At 36.3% G+C, this 25,899-nt stretch overlaps 1 protein-coding gene across 2 annotated transcripts in view; it reads left to right on the top strand.

Annotated features, from left to right (window-relative positions):
- The window catches only part of SLC12A7 (solute carrier family 12 member 7), a 67,045-nt gene that overhangs the window by 5,890 nt on the left and 35,256 nt on the right, over positions 1 to 25,899 (top strand). For both annotated transcript variants that reach the window (XM_075142896.1, XM_075142897.1), the window contains exons 2-8: positions 9,892 to 9,986; positions 12,237 to 12,359; positions 14,783 to 14,929; positions 15,634 to 15,688; positions 17,773 to 17,903; positions 21,465 to 21,706; positions 24,154 to 24,365. In XM_075142896.1, coding sequence (XP_074998997.1) covers positions 9,892 to 9,986; positions 12,237 to 12,359; positions 14,783 to 14,929; positions 15,634 to 15,688; positions 17,773 to 17,903; positions 21,465 to 21,706; positions 24,154 to 24,365 — 1,005 coding nt within the window. The remainder of the gene's footprint in view (positions 1 to 9,891; positions 9,987 to 12,236; positions 12,360 to 14,782; positions 14,930 to 15,633; positions 15,689 to 17,772; positions 17,904 to 21,464; positions 21,707 to 24,153; positions 24,366 to 25,899) is intronic.

The following is a 25,899-nucleotide window of genomic DNA, read 5'->3' as shown; positions in this document are numbered from 1 at the left end:
TCATAAAACATCTTAAAGTAGAATATTCCAGGACAAAGTAACATCAAATATGGTGATATCGATGCTCATAATTTTAACTTCTCTGATCCTGAAATGAAAATATTATTACTGAGATTTTTTGATCTTATTGCTGATTTTTCTTTTGGTGATAATACTTTTGCCACTATCAGAATATGGTGAGTAAAGGTCTTCTGGTGTAACTGGTTTTTACAATTTTTCATAACGGAACTTTGCTTGTAATGTTTTGTTGTCTTATAATTTAACATAATAACAGTCATCTTAAAAAGCTCACAGGTAAGCATTGTAAAGGCTGCCTTTGCTAAGGGATATGGTTTGTTACTGCATCGCAGATCTTATTAGCTGCTGCTGGCAAAAAAAAAGTGTTTCTGTTCTCTCCAGTGCTACTGCTTGTGAACTGATTTAGGGAGCCAAATCGGCAGGAAACTAGCTATGACAGGAAAAGAGTTTGGTTTTTTTTTTTAAAAAAAGTTGTTTTAAGAGGCTTTATTTCCTTGAATCAGCTCATTGCAGATCAACAGTGGTGTTCCACCCCCCACACCAACACAGAAAACCACCCCTTTTGGCAGCACTAACTTGATTAATCTTTCCTGCATCTTTGAACTATGTTGTTGCTTTACATAAAAATAGTTACTAAAGCCTGGGGAATGAAACAATTAGCGCTATATTTATTTGCTCTCTAGACTAACGAACTATAGAATGTTATCACAGGGGACTTATTTCCTGAATCTGAGTAGAAATATTACTGAGTAGAAATTAAAGCTTGAGGGTTCCCCCTTTTAACAAAATGTATTGCTTGGTTTAAATTAATTCTCCTACCAGTTTTTTTTTTTCTACACAATCCTTTTGTGGCTTATGTGGTATTTTTTGCATAATCCAATAGTATTTCTTTTCCTACTTGATTCGACGTACCAGTTGAAAAAGGAGCATTTCTGATATACACTATAGTTTGTATGACTGCAATTATTTGTATGCCATGGCTTTGTGAACTGACCAGACAGTAGCTAGCGAAATTTTAATTCTGCTAATAGTGTAGCTTATCCTGCCAGGTTTCAATTTACCTTCCGCTACCCCAAGCTAATAAGAGTACTTCAGGTTTGGAATACGTTTTCCTTGGCTTTTTGCACCTTTGACACAGTGGTGACAGCAAAGACATATTTGGTGGAGGTGTCATTGCTCTCGGCAGTGGTTGTGAACATTTTTTCCTTCCCTGCTAAAAGAAAAATACATGGTGAAGTGCATTGGGTTTACGTGGCAAGGTTTTGGTAGCGAAGGGTCTGCAGGGGTGGCTTCTTGAGAGGATGCCAGAAGCTGCCCCCGTGTCAGACATAGCTGATTCCAGCCAGCTCCAAGATGAGCCAGCTCCAAGACGGACCCGCCACTGGCCAAAGCTGAGCCTATCAGTGATATTGGTAAGAAAGGGTAAAAAGAAAAAGCTGCACAAGAGCAGCTAAGAGAGAGGAATGAGAATATGTGAGAGAAACAACTATGCAGACACCAAGGTCAGTGAAGAAGGAGGGGGAGGAGGTGCTGCAGGTGCTGGAGCAGAGATTCCACTGCAGCTTGTGATGAAGACCATGGGATGCAAGTTGTCCCCCTGCAGCCCATGGAGCAGATATCCACACTGCAGCTTGTGGAGGACCCCACACCAAAGCAGGTGGATGTGCCCTGAAGGGAGCTGTAACCCATGGAGAGCCCACACTGGAGCAGGCTCTGGGCAGGAACTGTTGCATGTGGAGAGGAGTCCATATTGGAGCAGGTTTTCTGGCAGGACCTGTGACCCCATGAGGAGACCCATGCTGGCGCAGTCTGTTCCTGAAAGCCTGGTGACCCAATGGAAAGGACCCATGCTGGAGCAGTTCTTGAAGGATTGCATGCCATAGGAAGGACCCTATATTGGAGAAGGTCATGAAGGACTGTCTCCCGAGGATGGGACCCCATGCTGGAGCAGAAGAGTGTGAGGAGGAAGGAGCAGCAGAGACAGCACGTAATGAACCAAATGCAACCCCTGTTCCCCGACTCCCTGTGCTGCTCAGGCGGAGGAGGTAGAGAAGTTGGGAGTGAAGTTGAGCCTGGGAAGAAGGGAGGGGTGGGGGGAAGGTGTTTCTAGATTTGTTCTCATTATCCTACTCTCCTATTAATTGACAGTAAATTAAATTAATTTCCCCAAGTCAAGTCTGTTTTGCCCATGATGGTAATTGCTGAGTGATCTCCCTGTCCTTTTCTCTACCCATAAGCTTTTTAATCTTATTTTCTCCCACTGTTGTGTTGAGGAAGGGGAGTGATAGAGCAGCTTGGTGGGCACCTGGTGGCTAGCCAATGTCAACCTGCCACATGAAGTCTATGAAAACTGCAGTCTTTCTGATTTTATATGCAAATTTTCAAGTAGTTGCAAAATTGGACAAAGTTTTGATGCACTAGGTTGTGCAACCTTAGGTTCTTGCTATGCTGCCCTGACCCTGCTTTACAAGATGTATAACTTTTTCTTTGGCAGGTTTGCAATCCTCAAAATTGCAATTCCTGAGTTTTAGGGCATCAAAAGTGTTATCTACCTGTTTTTAAAGGTCTGACAGTAATCTTCAGAAGCAGATTCGTATTAGCAGTGTACAAACTTAAAGATGGTCCCTGAATAACTTTGCTCTTGAATCACAGCTATAGGAAAGAATGGCTTAATAATGTCTGTGTCAGTTAGACAGTATTTATTATCTGCTTGCTGATTTCAACAGTTATCATTCTTAATTAGGTACCATAATTAGCTGTATCCTTTAGCTAATTCATAGCAACAAAAAATAAGCATTCAACCTGTTTAAGCAATCATTTTGGGAACCTTTGGGAGGTGAGACGTTGAGTGGTAACTGCTTTGCAAAAATGGATTTTTTTTTAAACTCATGCCTGTCTTCTGAAAAAAAAAATTCTATCTTTCTGGGAGAAAAAAATGAAAAACTTGTTCTGTTTCTTGCCTTCTGACAAGGGGCACGCAAATTTGAAACTTTTTAAAATTAAAAGCATTTTCCTACAAGCTTATTTTTTGAAGAGAATAAAACCTTTTAGCAGATTTATTCCAATCTTGAAGAATGGGAAGCTTGCATATTTTTCTTCTAGCTTCAGAAAGGAAAGTTTAGAACATCCTTGAAAATATGTCAGAACTTTGCTTTGTTACCTGTAGAACTGTCCTGATAGAAACTTACTGGGACATAAACAACCTAATAGCTTGCTGCCATTGATTAGTGACCAATCCTATCTCTATCACTCTACTGGCCTTTTTTGCTTTGTGGAACATCTGCTGAGGACTTGCACAAGCTGCTTTATTTTGCTAGTGAGGAACAAGAAGCAGTCCCTGGGGGAAAAAAAAATCAACATGGGGAGGTACAGGACGCAGGCTTTTTGCAGCACTAGTGAGTTAAAGCAACTCTTTTAGGGGCCTAGTAAGCACCAGAGCTGGTTCTAGGAAAGAGGAATTTTGGGAAATTGGCTTGGAAGGAGTCTTCAACCCTTTTGCCTTTCCACAGCTGACCATGCTTGTGGCATAGGTGTTAGGATCACAGAGGAAAAGTAGATTTCGGATGTGATTCAAAGATTTGACCACAGCAATAACATCCATTTAATAGAATTGAAACAGTTTGTATGAAGTTGTTTAAGGCTAGTATAGAATGTGTGAAATAGATTAATGCATAAACTAGAAAACAGTGATGTATCTAATTTGAAAGAGAATTAACAAATTATGCAGCCAGTCTAAAAGAGGACTCCTTTATAACTTCAAAATACTTTTTTTTAAAAAAGAGTGCTTGCAAAGTTACTGGAATTACATTTTAAAGTGTTTTTTATCTGCTACATCTTAAGTACCATTAATGCAAGCTCTTTCTACATAAAATCAATGTTTAGCAGCTATACTTATGGTTAACTTGCTTAAGATCTGCTAATATGTACTTGATGCATAAAATTATCTTTTTTAATATAGATAGATCTTTGGAATAGGTTAATACTACCTGTTGCTAACGTATACTGATCTGCTTAGTGGAAGTATCTTAAAGTGGATTTATTTGATCAAAAGGAAACTTTATATTTATTTATTAGGTAAAGATGTGGGATGTTTTAGTAACTTGATCCTGCCCATTTCACTAAGCATGGTGTTTATGGCTGACAGAAATCCTCCAGCTTAATTCTCTTTAGAGAGTTCTGTGACTGTCCTGTAGTTTGGCTGTGTCATGTGCATGCTTCACACTGCATGAAGCCTTAATGACTTGTTTCAGGATTAATCCAATACTAGTGAGAAATAGGATTTGAGGTCTTACACAAAGCTGGGAGGAAGTAATTGTCAGTTTCCTGTTTCAATTCTTGATATGTGAAGAATCAGCAGAAGGGAATGACTTGATTTTCCTTAATGATGAGTGAACAAGATTATGAAGAAAGTGGACCAAATCCAAGTGAGTCTCTTTAAAAGACTGGTTCTAATGACTCTTTTACTGAAACGGCAGGTTCTGTACTTCCAGCTATATTATAAAGAATTTGTAAACAGCTTTTGCAGTGTGTTTTCATTAGAAGTAGGCTGTGCTTGATTATAATAGTAGCCTAAGTAAAGAAAAACTAAAATTTAGTGATGTTGATAAAGTGATGGATGTAGTATTAGAATCCTCCATTATGTAAAGGGGTTTACAAGGAGCTTAAGTACACCTTGTTCTGCTTTTCAAGATAACTTACATAAATTGTGCTAGTCATTGAGAAAAATGTAAGAAATCGGTGATATAGTAAATATATTTAGACATTTCTTTACTAAAAAAAGCAATAACCTGCAACTTTGAAGTAGCTTGCACTGAATTCTTAAACTCATCTGATGCAAAAATTCAGAGGTAAGATATGTTCAAACAAGGTTATTGATGCCTTTTCGTAATTTGAATTAAAGCAAGGTAGTGGCTTTTGAAAACTTGAGTTTGTTAGAGCTCTAAAGAATACTTTATACATTTTTTGATTAGGAGTGGTAAGAATTGAAACTTTAAGATAGTCTGAGTTCTCTTTAGTTGCCTGCCAATCAAAAATTTCGACATACAGAAAGTAACTATGCATGATAGAGAAGATAGAATTACAGTTTTTGCCACAGGCAGCTTTCTTGGACACTATATATCAGTTTTAGTGACTTTTAAACTTTATATATTTTTACCTTAAAGTTTATCTACATTAACAGTAAATGTTTGTTTACCCTTGTGCAAACAGGATCTTATCTTCATATTCTGAGTTTGTAGTGCTTTGTTCTTTATGTGACCAAATACTAACTTAATGAAAATGTTACCATAGTTTTTATTAAAAACTGTTATTTTTCACCTGGAACCTAATTCAAGGTATGTGGACTGGATGTGCACTTTGGATACTGTGAAAGGTTAGGACTTTTCTGTGAAGTATTATTCTTCAACTACATTCTGCTTTAGGCAGCAACATATAAAGTTAGAAATTTCTGGTGGGAAGCAAAACTTCTTAGTTTTACACATATACTTGTTTAAAGAACAGGTATACCTTATCATAACCAAGCTATCTTATTTGAGGCCATGTGGTTCAAAAGTTTTAGATCATTCTCACTTTGACCACCACCTGTATTCTTTTGCCATATAAAAAGAATCTACTTTTATTTTTCAGATAGATATTAAACTCTTACAGCATGCCAGGAGACATAGATGCTTGCTTTTTTGGACAAAATGTGTTTGAATACAAAGGCAAATGTGAACATTTCTTGAATGTGAATAATAATGACACACATAGTGTGGCATAGTGAGGAAGCAGTGAATCTGGAAAGGATTTAGGGGTCAGACTGGAATAGAATAGCATGAGATTGGTTTAATGCTGTGGTAAAGAGGGCTAGCCTGATCCTTGGAGTAGGGAGGTGATGATTATACTTCCGTAAATAGCATGATTGAGACTGGTGTTAGAAGGCTGTATTTGATTTTTAAAGTTTGAATTTTTTTTTGTATAACTTAAAAACTGGAGAGAATGTTGCCACAAAAATTATTAAAGGTTAAGAGTATGTTTTATGAACTTAACTATTTCAGTTTTTCAAAAGGAAGCTTGAGATGATTTGATAAGTATAGTTACCTTCACAGATAGAAAATAATAAATGCGAGTGGTTAAATTTGGAAGGTGTACTAGGATGTTGCAGCTAGAAGTTTGAAAAGAGACAAATTTAAATAGAAAAAAGGAACATTTTTTTGAGATTTTTCCGGTAATTAAAAAAACCTTAATCTTTATAAAGATAAATTGATAAGCTTTTTTCTTATTTCAGCTCTGAAAACATGAAGAGATACACTGGTCAAATCTCAGTATGTTTTTTCAAAGTTAGAGAGCCTAATGCAGAAATGAAATTCTGCAACCTGTGGAAAGACAGGAAATAAGATTAGATGGTCTAATATTTTTGTCCTTAATCTCTTGAACAGGCATCCTAGTGCAAATTTAGGATCACTTAAATGATCATTTCCTCCTCCTACTCCAAGTCCTGCTCTGCCACTTTCCCTAAGGCAAGACACCTGTAACACCTTTTTTTATAATCTACCTCTTTTGATTCAGGTGGGGAAGGGGGAAAACCAACTACTGTAGTTCTATGATTTAGTAATATTGGCATCAAAGCTAAGGAAGTGGTTTTGCTTACGCTGATTGCTTATTCCTACACTGATGGTGTCTCCAGTGACATTACAAGCATTTGTGTAGTGAACACAAACTCATCTGAATTAAAAGTAGCAGCAAGAATAAAAACAAAAGCAAAACAACTCTTTCCCAATTCAGCATTAAGCACATACCACTGTTGCATTTATAATAAATAGTTCTGTTTGTGTGAGGAACAGTGTGATATAATAGTAGTAGTAAGTGTGAGAGGGGAATGAGAGGGTCACCTCTTTGGTGGCAAAGGTGGCTTCTGCCTGTTTAAGCTATACTGTTGGGTTATGTCTTACACTGTGTAAAATGGACCAGTTTGGATCAGCTTAGAAATTTTTAACTGGTAACATACCTTAAAGTATTCTGCCTGTCAATGTTTGAGGAGCACTGCTCTGAAACTTCTGAGAAATATGAATTTGAACAAAGTGCCTCTTTGACGAACACTTTGAATTGTGATATGCAGACATATTTCTAACATAAGTTCTATTTGGTGAGTGGAAATATTAATGAGAAATCATCTGATGGCATTGGCAGTTCTAAAATTGAGGCTAGCACAACTCTGGGATGGTTTGTGATAACTTGTGTGGGTTACACTGCATCAGCAATTGGGGGGCTGGGATGTATGGCAGTGCACATTGTGATCATCTTCATGAACACTCTGAATAAATATTACCTCCCAAACTTGAGACATGTCTCCTACCTTCTCTGCTTGCAGCTGTATATCTCAGGTAGAAAAGAAAATGTAATTTGTTGCAGCTAATTTCTATGTAAATATAGCTAAACCCATCACAGTGCTTGACTATCTGTAGAAATCAAGAGATGGAATTTTTACATGTCCCGTCAACACAGAAAATGCCAGACAGGCTTCTAGGAAAGGTACGTTAGTTATGGCTTTGGTTTGTCTACTGGTCCATCAGTAAGCACAGAGTTGTGCTATGGTATGTGAACATTCCATAGCAGATTAAAAACAGTAATAATAAAATTTTAAAAGTATATATTTGAGGGGGGGAAACAGATTTATTTCTAGAGCTTAGACTTTGATAACCTTATGTTCGGTGGAATGGGGTGTCACATAAACAGGTGGGTTTTTGTGTGTCATAAGACAGAGGAAACATTATACCATAATCAAGCCCATAGAATATTTCTTTTGTTGTTGTTTTATTTTACCTTTCTTATGGATCTTTTAATACCTGTGGTGGTCCAAGATGAAATACTGGCTCAGATGGACTACTAATCTAGTCCAGATTTAAGATTTTTGCCTGTAAATCCTCATAACTTGAATTACTTTCAGAAATCAAGCAACAGTAAGTATAGATTTTTGGAGTGCTTTAATTGCAGAAGCTTTAATTGGATTCCAGAAGATGTGCAGCTTAGAGGAATGTCTAAAACTACATTGGAAGTTACCATTTTTATTGTATGTTTAACTCGCCTCCACACCTGAGAAGAGATTGAGTTGATGTAATTTCAGAGAAGACTGAGGGAAGGTGGTTTGCTTGTCAAGCATTGGAACAGGCTGCCCAGGGAAGTGGTTGAGTGACCATCTGTGGAGGTATTTAAAAGATGTGTAGATGTGGTGCTTAGGGACATGGTTTAGTGGTGAACTTGGTAGTGTTAGGTTAACAAAAATAATGTGGACATTTCAAGGAATGGAGCTAAAAGAAAAACAATGATCCAAAAATCTTGGGAAGAAAGTGCAATGTCTTAACTAAGAAGTTCTAGTACTTGTATGCTTTAGCAAGATGATGAGAGGAATCAGCAAGTATTTGCTTGGGGACAGAGTTGCTTTTTGTTGTCTATGGAAAAGCTAACTGAACATTTATCTAAGTGCGACGGAGCTGATTAAAGAATAAATGCCAATTTCTCAGACAGTCTTGTGCCAAACCAGCGTGTTCCATGCACTGTGAAACATCTCAAGGTGCTGGTCCATGAGGGAGATACTTTTGTGTTCACGATACTCCTTCTGTTGTGCTTGCATTAAGCATTGTTGGAGGAGGGGGACCTAGCCAGGCTGTAGGACTTGAAGCAATGGGGGACCAATTATAAACTGTAAAGAAACAGAAAAATGAAAGCTGGAGGATATGGATAGAAGGAGATACATTAGATAAGAACAGTAGTTGTGGATGAATTTATCAACAGTTCTTCTCTGGGTCATGGAATTAATTCTAGAGCCCTAATGGACAATAGATATCTTCTAAGTCTCTTATGATAGTATGCGGCTTCTGTGTCATAATACCAATAAGTATAGTGATGCTATGGAGAGTCTACTGGACCAGGGAGCTATGGAGAGTGGTAGGAAGTCCATCAGGGATGTAGTTAGTCATCTGTTTGAGGGACTGATTTCTATTTCTGTCTTTATTTACAACCGAGATAATACTTTGTGCTGAGACTGGTGTCCATGTTTGCAAGAGCTTTGTTCTGGGACTTCATGTGGGGAGAAGTGTCCTGGAGGGGGCAGAGTGGAGGACACAGGGAAAAGAGTATAACTTGTTCTCCAGTGGTTCCTTAATTCTGTAGTGAAGAGACTGTATAGGTGCTATTGCTGTAACTTGTGAATATAAGGGCAAAAGCGCAGACAGGCAAAGTGGCATAGACAAGGACTTGAGACTCTTTGGAAATGCTGTGACAGTATCTGCATGTAATAGCTTTTGTATTGTGTGGGCTGGAAGGCAGTGACAGTGATGCTATATTTTTTGAGGGGTGTGCCAGAGGAGGTCAGGGCTGCTACAGCTTAATGAGATTGATATTTCATTAAGGAATAGAATAAATATAGCATGTCATGAAAGAGTCCCCCCAACCTTTACAAAATAATTCCTTTTACATTGTTTTTTTCATAAATTCCTGCCTCAACTACTGGAGGTTTTTTGAGGGAATCAGTAAAGTGATGACAAGGTAGGTTGGGTTTTTTTGTTGTTGCTCAGAGGGTTTATGTGAAGTTCTATTATCAAGTGTTTTAAGTAAACTGCAAAGATGGGGCAAGGGAGAAGGGACTGTTCTTTAGTATCTGTACTAAAGAATAATAAGTAATAGTTAAGAGGCAAAACACTATGCAAAGATAGACTATTAAAGTAAGCTTAATTTCCTTAAATGTGGACATTGAGTCCACATGTCTGGGATGAAGACGCAGTGTTTGGTAGCCACCTCCAGTGGTTCTTAGACCAGCATCTTCTGACTATTCCTTTTACAGTATACCTTGTCTTTTCTTTTTTCCTTTTGTTTCTAATTGTTGTACTTTTCCACCAGGGGATGGGATTGCCAGGGAAAGTAGTCCATTTATTAACAGTGCAGAGATGGACAGAGGAAACATGTATGAAGGAAAGAATATGGCTCTCTTTGAGGTAAGTTAAATACCCCAAAAACGTATTTCATCTTCGATTGAGGCTCTGGTAGTAAGATGAAAACAAGCAAACCTCTGTTTTCTTTCTCTCTTGAAATTTAGTGGGGGGGGAAATCAATTTTGATAACTTTTCACTAGCTTGGTTCCTGCTAACATTCCATTTCAGTGGATTTGAATGATGTAATAAAAAAAAGTGCTAAGATTTTTTTTTTTCTCCTTCTATATTTTACTTTATCTGTATAGGCAAGAACAGTAAATTTTGGTACACATTGATGTGAAGATATGAAATAAGCCTTCTTGCATTTAAAATTTTTGGGCTAGGATCTAGAAAATGTTGTTAGAGAAAGACGCTGAAAGTTAAATCTAGTGGTTTTAACAAAACAGTATCCAGTTTTAAAAGGATTAGCAAATATATCATGTTGAATACGGGAACTTCTTTAAGACTTCTCTTAAAGCAGCAAAATTATAAAACAAACTGTGATAGGCCATAACCTAGTTATATTGTCCAGTTACAGTGTAAAGCATACCATAGCTATTTCTACTTTCTAATATAAACATCTACTTTATAATGCAAGTTTAATACCCGTTTAATTCACTGAACGATTGCAATCATTTACAGAAAAAAAAGGATATTGATATGGTACATTTAAGTGCCACTTCTGCAATGAAATAGTACTTTTAGTAAAGTTTAACCTAAGTTCTGCTCTAGCAGTATCAACTGGTCTTGCTTTGATGGTTGCTGTTAACAATAAACAAGGTCCTTTCAACATTGTTTGCTTAGCCATCTTGCTGTTGCATTCTATCTACTATTTTCTTGTCGTCTTCTTATGCTCCTCTCTTCTCCCTTTCAAATATCTTTGCACAGAGGAATGATCTTTCGGTTTTCTCTTTCTGCATGACCAAATAATGTATTTTTACTATTTTTCACTGAGTCTTAGAGAAGATTGTGCTGAGGATCAAAGTAATGTTGGTCATTAATTTTGTCTCTGTCATGTATGGAATTTCTTACTATTTTTTTGACAGAAACCATGGTAGTGGAGTTTTGTCACTGAATTTCTCTCCTTCAAGCTCTATTCCATAAAGCAATGTCCAAAACTTCCTGTTGTTCAAATTAGCTGTTGTATACCTCAGTGTTGATAAATTGGCCATAGCTGCTTTTTGTCCCTACTCTCCTTTGAATATATGCTTGCATCAGTTATTTTGAATAGTGACTGGCATTAAATCCTCAGCTGATGGTGTAATGATGACTATCTTTTACATATCTCAGATTATAGACCATGCTGTTACAGTGTTGCCTTGAAAGCCTTCTGGTGACTTCATCACCAGGCTGTTATAGCGGCGAATCTCTTTTGGTAGTATATATGTTTCATAGTATGTTTCTTACAATCTTATTATTCTCATGTTTTCAGCTGACTTGTGTTTTGAATTTTTATATAAACTGTTACAAAGAAATTTGACCATGATTATCATGACCTAATGCCTCAGGCAGAGATGCTTTAGTTCTTGTCTTTCTGTTTGCAATCCTGATCTCTTGTCTTCCTTCCAATATTTGATCTTGCTTACTTGATCGAATTCTCTGGTTCTGCTTTTCTTGCAATCCTTTTGTTGTATATGCTTCTGTATTTTATTATTTGTTTTAGCATGGTTTTGTTTTGTAGCAGATATTTGGCTAAAGAAAGATGGGCTGACTTCTGTGTCAAGTAATATTACATATGATATGCATATGTGCCTGTATTTTCAACAAATGAATACTTTGGAAGTAGCATGTATGGTTTAAGATAAAATATGTAAGCCTGCAACAGTAGGCTTGAGAATGATCCTTAAGTATCTTGGTGCTTGAGGGAATCATTTGAGGCTACTCTCTAGACACAAGCAAGATCCTGGAAAAACACCCTAATGACTCAACCCTGCCAGTACAATCCCCTAAAAACTGTATTGTGATAGGAATAGATTTTTATAATTAAAAATGGCCCTTCTCTAAATTTCCCTTATATTCCATCTGTACAAGCTACATATTATAAGATAGTGTAAAAAAGTTAAAGAAATATTGCAAGATAGCCACATAGTGTTAAACTTCTAGAAAGATTTAGAATTCTTGTTGGTTGAAAGCTGACTGGTATCTTGTCATGCTAATTTTTGGATTTGGGTGAATTGGGGCTGACCTGTTGAGTATGTGCTTGAAGTAGTACCATAAAATCATTACTTTAAAAAAAACTATTTAATGAATGCAGTATTCTTAAAATCCCAACAGGAGGAAATGGATAGTAATCCCATGGTGTCATCTCTTCTTAATAAACTAGCAAACTACACTAATCTGACTCAAGGTGTGGTGGAACATGAAGCCGATGAAGACAGCAAGCGAAAGGAAGTCAAGGTATTTAAACTTCTAATAACTTATTGAGACAAAGCTAGCCACAAAGAGGAACTTTTTTCAACCTAAAAGAAAATATTTGGATGCCTAAAAACAGGAGTGAGATTTGTAATACTGTATTTAAAATTGAAGCGTTTGCAGTAGGACTTGTATTAATTCAGTGTTCTTGTTAGCATGTTTTACAAGACCTTGCTGTAAAAGCCCTAGATAAAATGCGTGCAAAGCTGGGACCTGAAACATGCACCCAGTTTCCTCTTCCTTTCTTCTTCCTTCTGTCCTTTTATGAGCATCAGTACCTTTTGTCTACCTTTAGTGAGGATACAGTATGATGGGGGTTTTTTTGGCTAGTTTATTAACACATTTTAATTGGCTGGGTTTTTACCTAAAGTTGAAATTTAAGGAAAACTTCAGATGAAACAGGTCACTCTTTCAAATCCATAAGCATATTTGCTGCTGTTAACACGGTAGCAGTTTTTCTGAGTAGCTCTCTTGTTTCTGTGAGTTGCAGTAAGTATTTTTAAAACTTAATGGACACATCCCAAGGAAACATTTTGTTGCATACCTCAAAAAGCAACTGAATTCTTCAGGGGTTATCTACTGGATACCCAAGGCCTCTGTAGAAACGGAACATATGCAACAGTCAGAGTTTGCAGTGAGACCTCGGATTGATCCCTCTGTGAGCAGGGAGCTGTTTCAGAAGGAGAAAGCTTGGATCAAAAACATGTGACCAGACAAAGTACAAAAACGCCCAGGCAAGGAGGGATGATGAGCTGGAACTGGTTAAGCATGGTGACTGAAACTAAGAAATTTAGGGTAGGTACTGGGAAAAGGAGAGTACTGGTAGTCACTTGTCTTTGTGTAGGAGAAGGGGTGCTGCTACTGAGTTTGCTGAGCTATGGAGAAAGGAGGAGAAGCACATAAGAATGAATAAAAGGAAATGAGCATATAGCAGAAGAGACAGATATGAAAAGGTGCTTGAAAGTAAGGTTAGAACTGGAGCTCATTTGACTGGAAGAGAGATTTATGGTATGGTACCTGAATATTTGCAATGTTTGCATTAGGACTTGACTAGTGTGGGAAGTTGGTACCAGGACAATCGGCAAGGCCAAGCAATAAAGTCCAGCTGTTTGTTTTAGCTTTTTGCTTATCCTGCATTTGTTTGTGTGGGGGGTTTCTTTTTGTTTTTCTTGTTGTGCTTGTTCTGTGTTTTGTTTCTTCTCATCTGAAGATACAGCTTGAGATATGAGAAAACACTGATCAAATCACACTTTCCTTAGTGTGATCCCTGTCCTCCGTTCAGCTGCTGTGCAGAGGTTTTTGTTAATGCAGCGTGGTGTTAGTCTCTCTGGAACTGACTAGCCAAATGAACACCGTGTCCTCACTTGCACTTAATCTCGTTTGAGCACCATCTGGTGGCCTGAAAACATGCTTTCTGTGCATGTGTCTTCTTTCACTTCCATGACTGAAATTAAGTGATGGTTAAGTAGTAGCCTGGCAGAGTAGCATTTTTAATGGCATAATTGAGACAGTAGTGCTGATGTTGCACATGGATATTGCCCAAGATGCTAAAAAAAAAGATTATAGTCTAAATGGCATTCCATGATTTCTTATAAGTACTTGGAAACTTAGTGTTTTCTTAATAATTTTGTTAACTTATAAAGCACCAATGCTTACTTATTTATTTAAATAGATTGCCTTTTTTCACAGCCTGAGTTGTGATTTAAGAAGAGTTTCTCTATCTGGAAACCTACTATGTATAACTATTGCTTCTAAGTTGAGTATTTCAAGGTCTGATTTCTTCGTTAAGTGTAGAAGGCTGGAACTTTAATGATGAAGCCTGAATGTTTTAACCCATCATGAACACACCAGTAAATAAAAAGTACAAACAAATATACTATGTTGTGGCAGGTTTTTTAACTTCTGCAAAAACAAGCTGTAGTCAGCTCTGCATTTTTTCTGGCCTTGTCATAATACCTTGTCTTGTCTTTTTTTAAAAATGGAAAACACTTACTGTTGAATATCATTTTGTGGGCCAGCTGCAGGGCAATTGGTTATCAACTTTTTGCAGAATATATTTGGTATTTTGATTATGGAAGTAACTTCAATGGTAGTCTGTAACTAGTATTTCAGAAGAAAGTGTAAAGCTTTGTAATCAACAGATAAAGGGGCATCTTACCCCATCAAGGTTTCATCCTAATGCCTATGGAACAATAGGGTTTGCTATCACAAATAGTTTTCTGTCTTTTCAGGAATCTTTCTGCATAAGTAGCTTATGAATACTTGTGAAGCTGGACACTCTGAAGCTACCATTCAATTTCACTTGGCGTTCGTTCATGGAGCATTTGTAATAAGTGTTTGTAGAAGAGAGTCCTTATGGACTTACATTGTTTAGTACAAAGGAATTAAAGTTCTGACTTCATTTCCAGGTTCCACGTATGGGCACTTTTATTGGTGTGTACCTGCCCTGCTTGCAAAACATCTTGGGAGTCATCCTTTTCCTACGTTTAACATGGATTGTGGGAACAGCTGGAGTTCTCGAGTCTTTCATCATCGTGTTCATGTGTTGTGCTTGTGTAAGTTAACCTTTTTCTTTGTTATTGGCCAAATCTTCTGTTATAAGAGTACTGCTGCCTTCTAATATATGAGTAGCCAAGAAAGATTTCTCCATAATAGTTAAGTATCAGTGCAATTGAGAGACATGGGATATATATGCACTGACGGTTATATGTCATTCTAGCTTGTATGGAGTTTCTTTGGAGTTGATCACAGTAAGCTTTTGTTTGAAATCCCTTATATGGATTTTATTATATCAGCTTTTAGCAAATATTTTATGATTTACATTGAGATCTGAACTGTTCTGCTTTTCACAACTTCAGAATAAACTGAAGCATAAACTAAAAATCAATCCTCAGCATTATGTCCATGAATTAATATTTTGGAATGTGAGACCACTAGTAGATGATGTTGTCATAACAGTGACACTTGATCCCTTTGTCACTAGTATTTAATTGGAATAACAAACATCTGGTGGTTACAGTGGTCTGTGTTCTTCCAGTTCTTTTTAAAGACTGTCTCAAACATCTAAATTAACTGAATCTTCTACTGAAAAATTTAGTACTTAATTTACATGGATATCCCTAACCAAAGGTATTATTTTTGGTTACTGTAACATCTTACTAAAAAAAAAAAAATCCTAGTTTCATTTGATCACTTTGTCTTGCCCCATTTTTCAAAAAACTTTCAGTATTTTAAATTTCCTCTATTTCATTTTCCACAGACTATGCTAACTGCCATTTCAATGAGTGCAATAGCAACAAATGGTGTAGTTCCAGGTAATGAAGAATTTTATCTTAAATGTGAATGGTCAAATGATGGAAGTTTAAAGCTGGGATAAGAAATTACTGTAGTCTGAGATATCAGAAGTAATGCTTTTGTGTCAAGTGCATATTTTTTAAACTGATTTATAAATGAGTTTTTAAGGTGAGATACAGTCTTTTAACTGGACCTTCTGGGAATTATGAACTGTAGCATATTGTCATCAATCATTTGATTCTGTTTGAGGATAAGATGTTATGATTTGAAGTAATGGAGACTTGTCTTCATGCAAAGATTTCTTTACAAATTTACAAATAAGGCTGCTTTTTTTTTTGCCTGAATTTGCCTAGACTCCATTTCTAAACACTGGAGCCTAGTTATGTTGTTTTCTGTAAGAATAACAGCCAGTCTGCTGGCAGAAATCTTTTTCTATATAAGCACTCTAGGTTATGCTTATCTTAAATTTTCAGGATGAATAGATGAACTTGTTCCTCTTCAATTATGAAACCGATTTTTTTTTTAAGATGCAAAATCAGTTAGCCTTTGAAGCTTTTACCCTTTTCATTTTCTCAACACATTAATTGGTAATACCGGTGTTCAGACATTGTTATGAACTCTGAACAGTTTACATAATGAAGTTAAAATAATTCCTCACTTGCAGAGCTTCTCCAGCTTAGTAAGGGGTTCCAGAACTGATGTGTAAGTTGTTGGGCAAAAGTAAACACTGCAACTTGTGCAGGGTGTAGAATAATATCATTTCATGGATACAGTACCATGTATGAAATATAAATAGAATAGAAAATTTTGTTTCAAATACTTATATTTTATAATGAAATGTAGTTATTCTAACCAGTGTTCAGATAACTAAAATGTTCTGCTCTTTTCTCCCTCATATTTTTGAAGTTCATTGTAAAGGTTTTGCTTAACATCTGAGTGTCACAGAAATCTTTGAAGTTGGCAGTTCTTACACTAGACAGGTCTTCATTTTCACTTTTTTTTGTTGGTGCCAGTTTCTTAGAGAAGTGCTGCTTCTGCTGGAATATATGGAGGAGGCAGAAAGCACAGATAGGAACCTAGGATTGAAAGAGACCCTCTGAGCAGCAGAATCTTGTCTCTTGCCATTACATACAACAGCATTGTATTTAGTAAAAGGATTGGTGATGCATCATAAACTTTCTTGTTAGTTTCTCATTTGTTCATTTTGAAAAGCAGTTTCAGACTCTGTGCTTTGATTATAAGTATATTTCTTATTTGCGGACTAATTTTATACAAGACTGGTGTATGTTTATTTAAAATAAAGCACTTTCTTCCTCTGTCTCCTCTTTCTTCCTCAGTTGTCATGAGTGGGACAAACATCATGAATTTAAGAGAAGATGGAGAGGGAACCAGAAAGGAGCATGCCTTGAGGGGGTTGGGGGGAAGTCGAGATAAAGAGCTTGAAACTTAGAGCCTTACTGAAAGGGAAATAGTATAGTGCAAATGGTGGGGGAGTAAGCTTATGACTTAAAGAAAGATGATGCATGTATATGGGAAATATGAGTGAGAAGAATTGAGAAATTCAGGGACGAAGTGATTACTATATGAGTAGACAAGAAAAAGCAATCCCTACCTAACACTTTTAAATGGTACTGAAAAAAATACCTGTAGTGGTTTCATGTACAGAAAAGAAAAAGAATGCATATTAGTGAGACAAATTCTATTTTGTCCTTATGTCATAAAGAAATTATTCTGGAAGTTTATTGTTTGATAGTGAACAGCTTGAGGTTAAAAACTAAAGATTGATTCACATCTATTTATACTTGTATATCCTTTTCTTAGTTTACTTTTAGATTGTTTAGCTTGTGGATTTTTTCCGTTTTTTCCTTGGTGTTTATTTTCTGTTCCCCAGAAAATGCGCATGGGGATATTCACTTTGAAATGTACATTCGTACTGCCTAGTTTATACCAACTGAATACAGTTTTGGTATAAACATTTCAATGGAGATGCATGTAGTAGTTATCTTGATTATGCTGATTGAACAATTCATATTTTTGTTCTCTACTGCTGTCCTTAATCGGAAGGGCTGGAGTCTTTTTCTTTTTTTTTTTGTTAAATTCACAGCTGGAGGCTCTTACTACATGATTTCAAGATCTTTAGGGCCAGAGTTTGGTGGAGCAGTGGGACTTTGTTTCTACTTGGGTACAACCTTTGCAGGAGCAATGTACATTCTTGGTACCATTGAAATTTTATTGGTAAGTACTAATTTCTCTTAAGACTAAATATATTTGGGCTGTTTTGGGAGATTGCTGAGGAATGCACTTGGCCTAAAATGCATTCTAGTTTGGTGATTTTTTAATCTTTTGATACTGTATTTCCAGTATGTCAATATTTATTCTTACTCGTGATTATTTGAAAAATATAAAAGAATTCTGATCAGCAATACAAAAATAAATTAAAGGCTGTTTGATGTAAGTTTGTTCTACTTAAAGTAGGAACTAAACAGAATTCGGTAACTGACACTTCCTAATTTGTACCAGATGCAATATGTCTGTTGTCACCTTTTCATAACATGTTCCAAATACCAGATGTCCCATAAATTATGCCTGTGCTACTGTACACCTACAGAGTTGCAAGGAAAACTATATTAATTTTAGTAAGACATACCTAAAATTCCAAAACTAAAGGTATAGGACCAAACTGGAGATATAAACTGGACATGAAAAATAGATAGGAAATATTTCAGTAGATTTTGCAGAAAAGAACATCAGATCAACAGGTAGACTTTGGAGACATATTAAGATTTAATTCAGTGATTTTTGTACCAATTTAAAACTACAACTTTTGTATCAAAAATGACCAAAAAATGCCACAAGAAACAGTGCAGTCCTTAGTGAAATGTCACATTAGATTGCAGATTAAATCATAGTTGACAATGCCTATTTTTAGGGGCTCTGAAATGTCATTTGGATTTAGTGATGCTAAGTCAGTTATTTTAGTTTTAAAAAATAGTTTATTTACAGATGTGAAGGAATTAATTTCTTCTTTAAATGTTTGTCTGCATATGTTCATGGTGCACCACAGCAAACTTGCAAAAAGTTTGATCCATATATTACACTGCTTTTGTGTGTATGTCCTCCTCTCCTTTTCCAAACAAAAACGCGCAGAGGCACATAGCACTTCCTTTAGGTCATCTTAGACTTGGAACTGAAAAGCTAAAGATTCCATCCGGAGAGTCAGTTTATCTTTTTTGCTTTGGAGTCTCCCTTTTCAACTCTGAATGAAGTCTTACTCATCTAACACAAGAAGGTTTTGGTTGCTTTACTTGTGACTCTCTCGAGTTTTAACAAGGATGTGGATTTCATGGTATTACTCATCCTTTGTCTTTTCAACATCTTTTTTTTTTTGTCTTCTTGCTGTAACTTCTCAATATATATCTTGTTTCATTTTTCCCAGGCTGTATGCCTTTGAGCCCTGAATCCTTTAGTGAGCTCTTCAGGGGAGCTTCCACTTACTTTGTATCTACTGGAATTAATTTTCCATTTTACTGTTCTAGTTTGAGATCATGACTATAAGATTTTAAATCTGGCAACTACTTTATAGTAAGCAGTCAACACACCTAGGGGCTCTACATTTCTGTTGGAAGAGCTGCTTATTCTAGGTAAGTATGGCATAAGTCTTTTTAAGCCATGTTTTCTTAAGGTCTAGGAGGACTCCTCTCCTTCTTGCTAATGAAAGTCTGTGGGCTTCGCATCAGACGAGCATTCCCAGGATAATTCACAGAAACTTTTCGGCTTCTACAATGCTTGGCACTGCCACGTGCACTGGGGAAAGCTGCTGCCCAATGAAGGGTTACAGAGGACGTGAAGGGCGTATCTCCTGTGAGGCAGGAATTAAGAATCTATCCCACTTCCTCCTTTTCAGACTACTGGCTTTGAAATTTCTTATTCCTGTAAAGATGCTGTGGAAGACTGTCTGTGTGGCAGTGGCCCAACTATTGTGGCTTTGCTTCATCCAGGAGGGGCTAGACAGTTACTGGTCATCATATCAGAGACTGTGCAGATATGCACAGGAGGTACTTCAGAATTCCTCTTTCTTGTTACTTACTATGACCCATGTCACAAATTCAAAAAAGCCTGGATTTGAAATCGGAGATAGTCCTCACTCATTACTGCTAGCTTGTGCGATCTGATTTATGTTAACAACACTACCACCATGTCACATTTGGTGCACTGTTCTCCCTGCTTAAGAGTCATGCTGGTTTCATGTATTGCTAATAAACATGTATGGGGTTCAGCTGTGGAATTCAAAGTAAAAAGCCTCCCAGGATGTCATATCTGGCAGAAGACCTCAGAACAGACCCCCGTCATAGCCACAAGGCACAAGTATTGATTTCCTCCCCCCCCCCTCCCCCCCTCCACTGGGACATGGATTATTTGGAGGGGCAGAAATCAGTCGTCTGCCTGTGGCTTTTCCCAGCAAAGACTGTGAACAGCAGGGCAACAAAGCACACAAGAAGACTTTTTGGAGTACTTCCATACAAAGCCTGATACTTCTGCAACATCACAACGTAGGATTTTCTAATAACGATATGTAAATACTGTAATCAGTTTTTCATTTTGCTTTTTTGTTTTTTCATACTGATATGACAATTTTCATCTCTTCTAGCATTCTAGTAAATATTAATTTACTAGATTTAAATTTAATATAAAATTAATTTAATTAAAATTAAAGAAAATACTAGTAAAAAATTGCCTATGTCTGTTTTTGGATTTTGGTTCTGAACACATCAGGATAGTCTCCTGCTCAAAGTTTATTCCTGCCTTTACTAGTTAATTATTTAAGGATAGTCAGTTTAGCAGTTGTTTTGAAGGAGTGGAGTTGCCTCAAGCCCCAATACTCCCCTAATAGCTGAGCAGAGATTTTTTTGTAAAGGTGTTAGAAGAAGGAATAAAGATATCTTTATCATGTAGTGTAGTACACAAATGTCTCATAACTGCAGATCAGAGTTTGTCTTTTCATTTGCATTTATCAGTATAAGTCCTATAAGCTGTGCTTCCAACTTCTTTTCAGGTAGAACCCAAAACAAAATTATATGAAATTGAGATCTGTAAGAGAATCCTGTTTGAAATTACAGTAGTTTAATTGTCTGTTTTAGCACAGGACTAAGCTTTGTCACACTAATCTTAAATTGTGCTGTTGCAACTTCAGATTAAAAATTAAGGTAAACTCACAATAAGACATTTTTCAAGGTATGATGTTTTAGGTATCTTTGTTCAAATTTTATGAAAAGCAGTGCAGAGGCTATAGTACTGAAAACATTTTTAGTTTTTTATTATGCTTTTGTTTGACTCTTCATATTTTGTTTCAATCAATAGAATTATTAATCAGCAAATGCTTCAAATGAATCTGAGGATATAAGTGATTTGAGTTGAGTGTTTGAGCTAGTTTTTGGTTTTGTTTTTTTCTTTTAATTTTTGTCAATAGTGCACGCGCGCACACACACAGGCCCAGGTCCTTAGTGGTTTTTCCTGTCTGGCAGAGACATGAGTTTGAGAAGCGGAAACTCTTTAAGAGGAGCGAAGAAGCTGGATCAAAAGCAGTACCTCATTCTCAAAACTCGTTTTTCGTCATCCCTGCCTCCCCCTTCCTTTTACCTCTACACTTTCTAAATGCCCATGTCATCTGGTTGAACTGGTTTATGAAAGGATAAAACTGATATTGTAATAGAAGTTTAGATTTTGAAATTTAAGTAAATGATTTCATAATAAAACGTTTGTTATTACATGTGTGATAGTTTGCCATATCTCTTGCAGACCTACATTTCTCCAAGCGCTGCTATATTTAAAGCGGAAGAGGTTGGTGAAGAAACAGAAGCTATGCTGAACAACATGAGAGTTTATGGAACATGTATTATCATTCTGATGGCCATAGTAGTTTTTGTGGGAGTAAAGTATGTCAACAAACTTGCACTGGTCTTCCTTGCCTGTGTGATTCTTTCCATCATTGCCATATATGCTGGAGTTATTAAGACTGCTTTTGACCCACCTGACTTTCCGTAAGTGCAATATCTTTAGGTAGTGTGGGTTTTTTTTTTTAAAAAAAAAGTCAGAGGAGGGAATAGCTACATTTCATGTTTTAAGCTAAACTTCAAAATACAAGCACATTGGCTTCAATCGTAGGTTTTATGTGTTTTAGGCAGTTATGTGCTCGTTTGTTATTCTGAGTTACCTATCTGAATCTTTCTCTCATCGTTCATAAGACATGATAATCTGGAAAATATTCTTTGGTACTTAAAGTTATTGGCTGTTTTTCCATCAACACCTAAAGAACAGGAAGGTGTTTTTTTGCTGACAGTAATCATAGCTGCTTTATCTGAAGAATTCAACTAAAAACCTATAGAATAAAGTAAAAAATTCAAGAAAGCATTGTAGCTATGTACCATAGTTATGAAAGAAACATACTTTCACACTTTCTTTGTCATGAGGAAATTTTTGAAACTTCCACTACTCCCTACTTAAAATGGAGACATTGCAGTGTTAAATTCACTTGTGTTTGTGGAGGCTTTCTACCTTCTTGTTAATAAAATCAAATGTTGTTGTCACACATGGCATATTGCTTCTGAACACCTTTAACTTGTACCTCTCTTAGCTCACTAAGAATTATTTCTTTTGTCCAGTTACTAGTATGTGAGTTGCTTTTTTGTGCATCTTTTTCTGTGTGGAGAGACAGCCAAATGATACTGCTTAACACATTAGCAGAATAGCCTGGTAACTTTTGTTATGAAGTGCCATCTGTTATGCAGGACTGAAGTTATCCTTTGCTGTATGATAGTTACAGATTCCATAATATTTTGAAATGTTGATGGTTGCAAATTGAGCATTAAATTGCCAGTATTTGTGGACTGTATTGTAAAATGATATCAAGTCTTCTATTGAAAAAATAAGTGTGTTCAAAATTGACATTTTTCGAAGAAAACTTGAATTTCTAAAAACTGTAGCTTCCAGTAGGGAAATACTTAAATCTTTTAGTCACCTATATAGGTAAAAGAGGGTTTATCTGGATATGTAGCATAGGTAAGACTTATTACCGAGTTCCTGGAAACCTTAACTGTGGCTGCTACTGTGATATATTATTGTTGGGGGGAGAGGGGGAGAATAAAGAAGGATTATCTTCCAATAAATATAATTGTTCATATTTTGGCCAGCTTGCCTCAAAATGAAAAACTCAAGTGTGGTTTTATATTATAGTAAATCTAATGTGGTGGTGAGCTGATCTCCAGAAAGACCAGCTTCCACTTAGCTGGTTAGATTGGCATCACTAACCTCTGTTAGGTTTGGCCATTGTATAGATAGTAAAAATAGTTTACCTCATGATCTCCCAGTTGAATCAAACTGGAAGAAGTTTCCATGGGTTGAATCAACTCACCCTTCTGCTATAGGGTCACCAGATCAATAGTAATTAAAAAGAAAAATGAGCAAGGCAAGTGGCAAGATGATCTCTTTAGCAGTAGCTTTCTGTTAAATCTGCTCAACTTCCATGTGATGCCATTTCCTGAAGCTTTACTGGTGTCCTGTACTCTTCTCGAGGCATCTACACTTAATTGCTATCAGAAACAAGATATTGCACTAGGTCAATATTCTGCTTGGCTTAGTATACTTGTTCTAATGCTAAGTGGTATGTTTTTACTGTTTGTTATCAGCTTCTTAACTGAGCTCCTTCAGAAGTATTAGATGTGTACTATGTGTCCTTTGACTTACCTGCTGAACATGAATGTTTTATTTGATGTTCCTTCTTTCATCTTCATAGATATTATATATGACTTCATTATTAAGCAAGCCTGGAATACATATCTCCTAAACATCTTTCGTGTAGCTTAACAAAGAAATGTTCCTAGATCCTTAACATTGTTTGCTGTTAGGAATTTGCTTTTTGCAAACTGTTCTGAGTTTTCTAATTTTCTTTCATTTCTGAGTGTTTTAATTGCTCTCCGCTATGTGATTCTTTAATTTGTACTCCTATCAATGTTTTTAAATTTTGCTGTTTCCTACCTTTTGGATTTTAATATTTTTGAGGGCTGTCTGAAATATTTATTTGCTAGAAAAGGGCATGACATACTTGCTTAATCTTAGGTTTGTATTTTCCTGGTCAGGCTCATTGTTATTTTAAGTATCACTTAATTTCACTTCTTTCTTGTAGGACAGAATGAGTCATGATCTCTGTTATTTAGTGGCCAAGCTGCTTGAGTTGATTGTATTTTCCAAAGAATAAATCAGAAGGCAAAGTAGCTATTAATACCTTAAAGTAGAAATGTTTGATTGGCGTTTTAAAGATTATTGATGATAGTTTTATATGCAGAGACCATATACTGTTTTAGTGGCTGTAGTATAGGCCATAAGATAGGTACTATAAATAACAGGTTTCTGAAGAAGTGTAATGGACAAAAAATGGTTTAATGCACAACACTATATTGAAGGATCACTGCTTTTATTTTTTTATTTATAGTATCTGTCTCCTTGGAAACCGTACATTGTCAAAACGCAGCTTTGATGTCTGTGCCAAATTTACTGAAAGCAATAATGAAACAAAGACTACAACTTTGTGGCGCCTATTCTGTGATAGTTCTTTGCTTAATGCTACATGTGATGACTACTTTAGTCTTAATAACGTAACAGAAATTCAAGGGATTCCTGGAATAATGAGTGGAGTTCTAACTGGTAAGTTGGAAAGCACTGTGATTTAACAATTTTTGGACATTATTAATTTGGCCTGTAGCTGTTCAGTAATGTAGTGGTCTAGCCTGTCCCTACTTCTTTAGCTCTAATCTGTTTGTATGAAAGATTGCTACCTGGAGCATGCTTCTTCCTGTGAGGTTTCCATCTGGTTTTAGAAGCTTAGTATAAAATGCTTTAATTTAGGGGTCATTGGAGTTTTATAGGCACTCTTTCAAAAGCCATTGTTCTATCAAAAAAATGAAGTAGGAAAGTGTTTATCACAGCTAATTTTTTTTAAAGTGTTTAGCTCTTTTGTATGCCAAATACACTTATTTCAATAAGATTTTCATTAATACATTCTCAAACTCTCCTGAGGGAGAACTTGTTTCCAATTTACAGGTGGTGCACTGAGGAATGAAGTCCTGTGGCTTGTCCAATGTGATACAGCAAGTTAGTGATGGGTTTGGAGAAAAGCAGTCTTTCTAGCTTCTAGTCTAGCATTTGGACAGGAGATGTTCTACAAAGTGTATAGACTTTCTTGTGTTTACATTCCTGTACAGTTCTGGCAGCTTGGGATTCCAGTTGCACTGGGTCATAAGATTCATTCACATGTAATGGATTGTATTGTATACAAACAAAGAATGTTTCTGGGGATGAAATGGGTGTTCTGATACCTCTCCCCTGCTTCCCCTTAAAATAAGGTTTGATTTGTATAAGTATGCAACTCTACATAGGGACACTAGGCAATCATACTGCCAGGGTAATTCAGTTTAAAATATCAAATATAAAGTGTACAAATGCATAAAAAGATACTAAATGAAGCATAGGCTTCTCTGAATCTAAATTTGTATGTTGAAAAAAATCACTCAATTTCCTCAATGAAAAATGAAATTCTTTTCAATTGAAATGTTTGTTACAAGAAATGTGACTTAGGGTTTGTTCTATGCATCTTATAATTTACCACACTCATATCTACAGTTTTTACTGAATATTTTTTAAATTTCCTGCGTCAGCTCAGAAGACAACTGTATGTTCTAATTTTTTTGCTACAGTGTAAGCTTTAAACTGCTGTTTTGCTTTTGGAGGTTTCAAGCTGAGTACTAATTTTTCTGCTCTTGGAAAAATGTGCTTTGGTTCTGTTCACTGATTTAACATTTCTTTGAACTAGCACTACTGTATAAAAGTGCATTTCACTATTCTACTGTCACATAAATCTAAGATCTCCAACAACCATTGAGAGTCTGCTGAAAGATCAACATGAGGGATACACCTTCCAATCTTCATTTTTTGATGCTTACCTATAGTGAATTTCATCAACTGCATTCTGTTCAGTCACTGAGTCTGATATGGTTTTTCTGTAGTATTTCATAGTTGGTTTTGCTTCTACACCTTTGAATAACAGTATTACCAGAGAGCTTTTTCATCTTGTTACTAGCTCCTTTTTTCAGGCTGTTTGAGTGTTCTGGAAAGCACTGGTTACATCCTGCTACTGATCCTTGTGGAAGCTTACTGGTGTCTTTCCTGCATTACAAAACTG

Source organism: Calonectris borealis, chromosome 2, assembly GCF_964195595.1.
Source record: "Calonectris borealis chromosome 2, bCalBor7.hap1.2, whole genome shotgun sequence".
Classification (NCBI taxonomy): Eukaryota; Metazoa; Chordata; class Aves; order Procellariiformes; family Procellariidae; genus Calonectris; species Calonectris borealis.
This window is presented reverse-complemented; position numbering and strand designations above follow the sequence as displayed.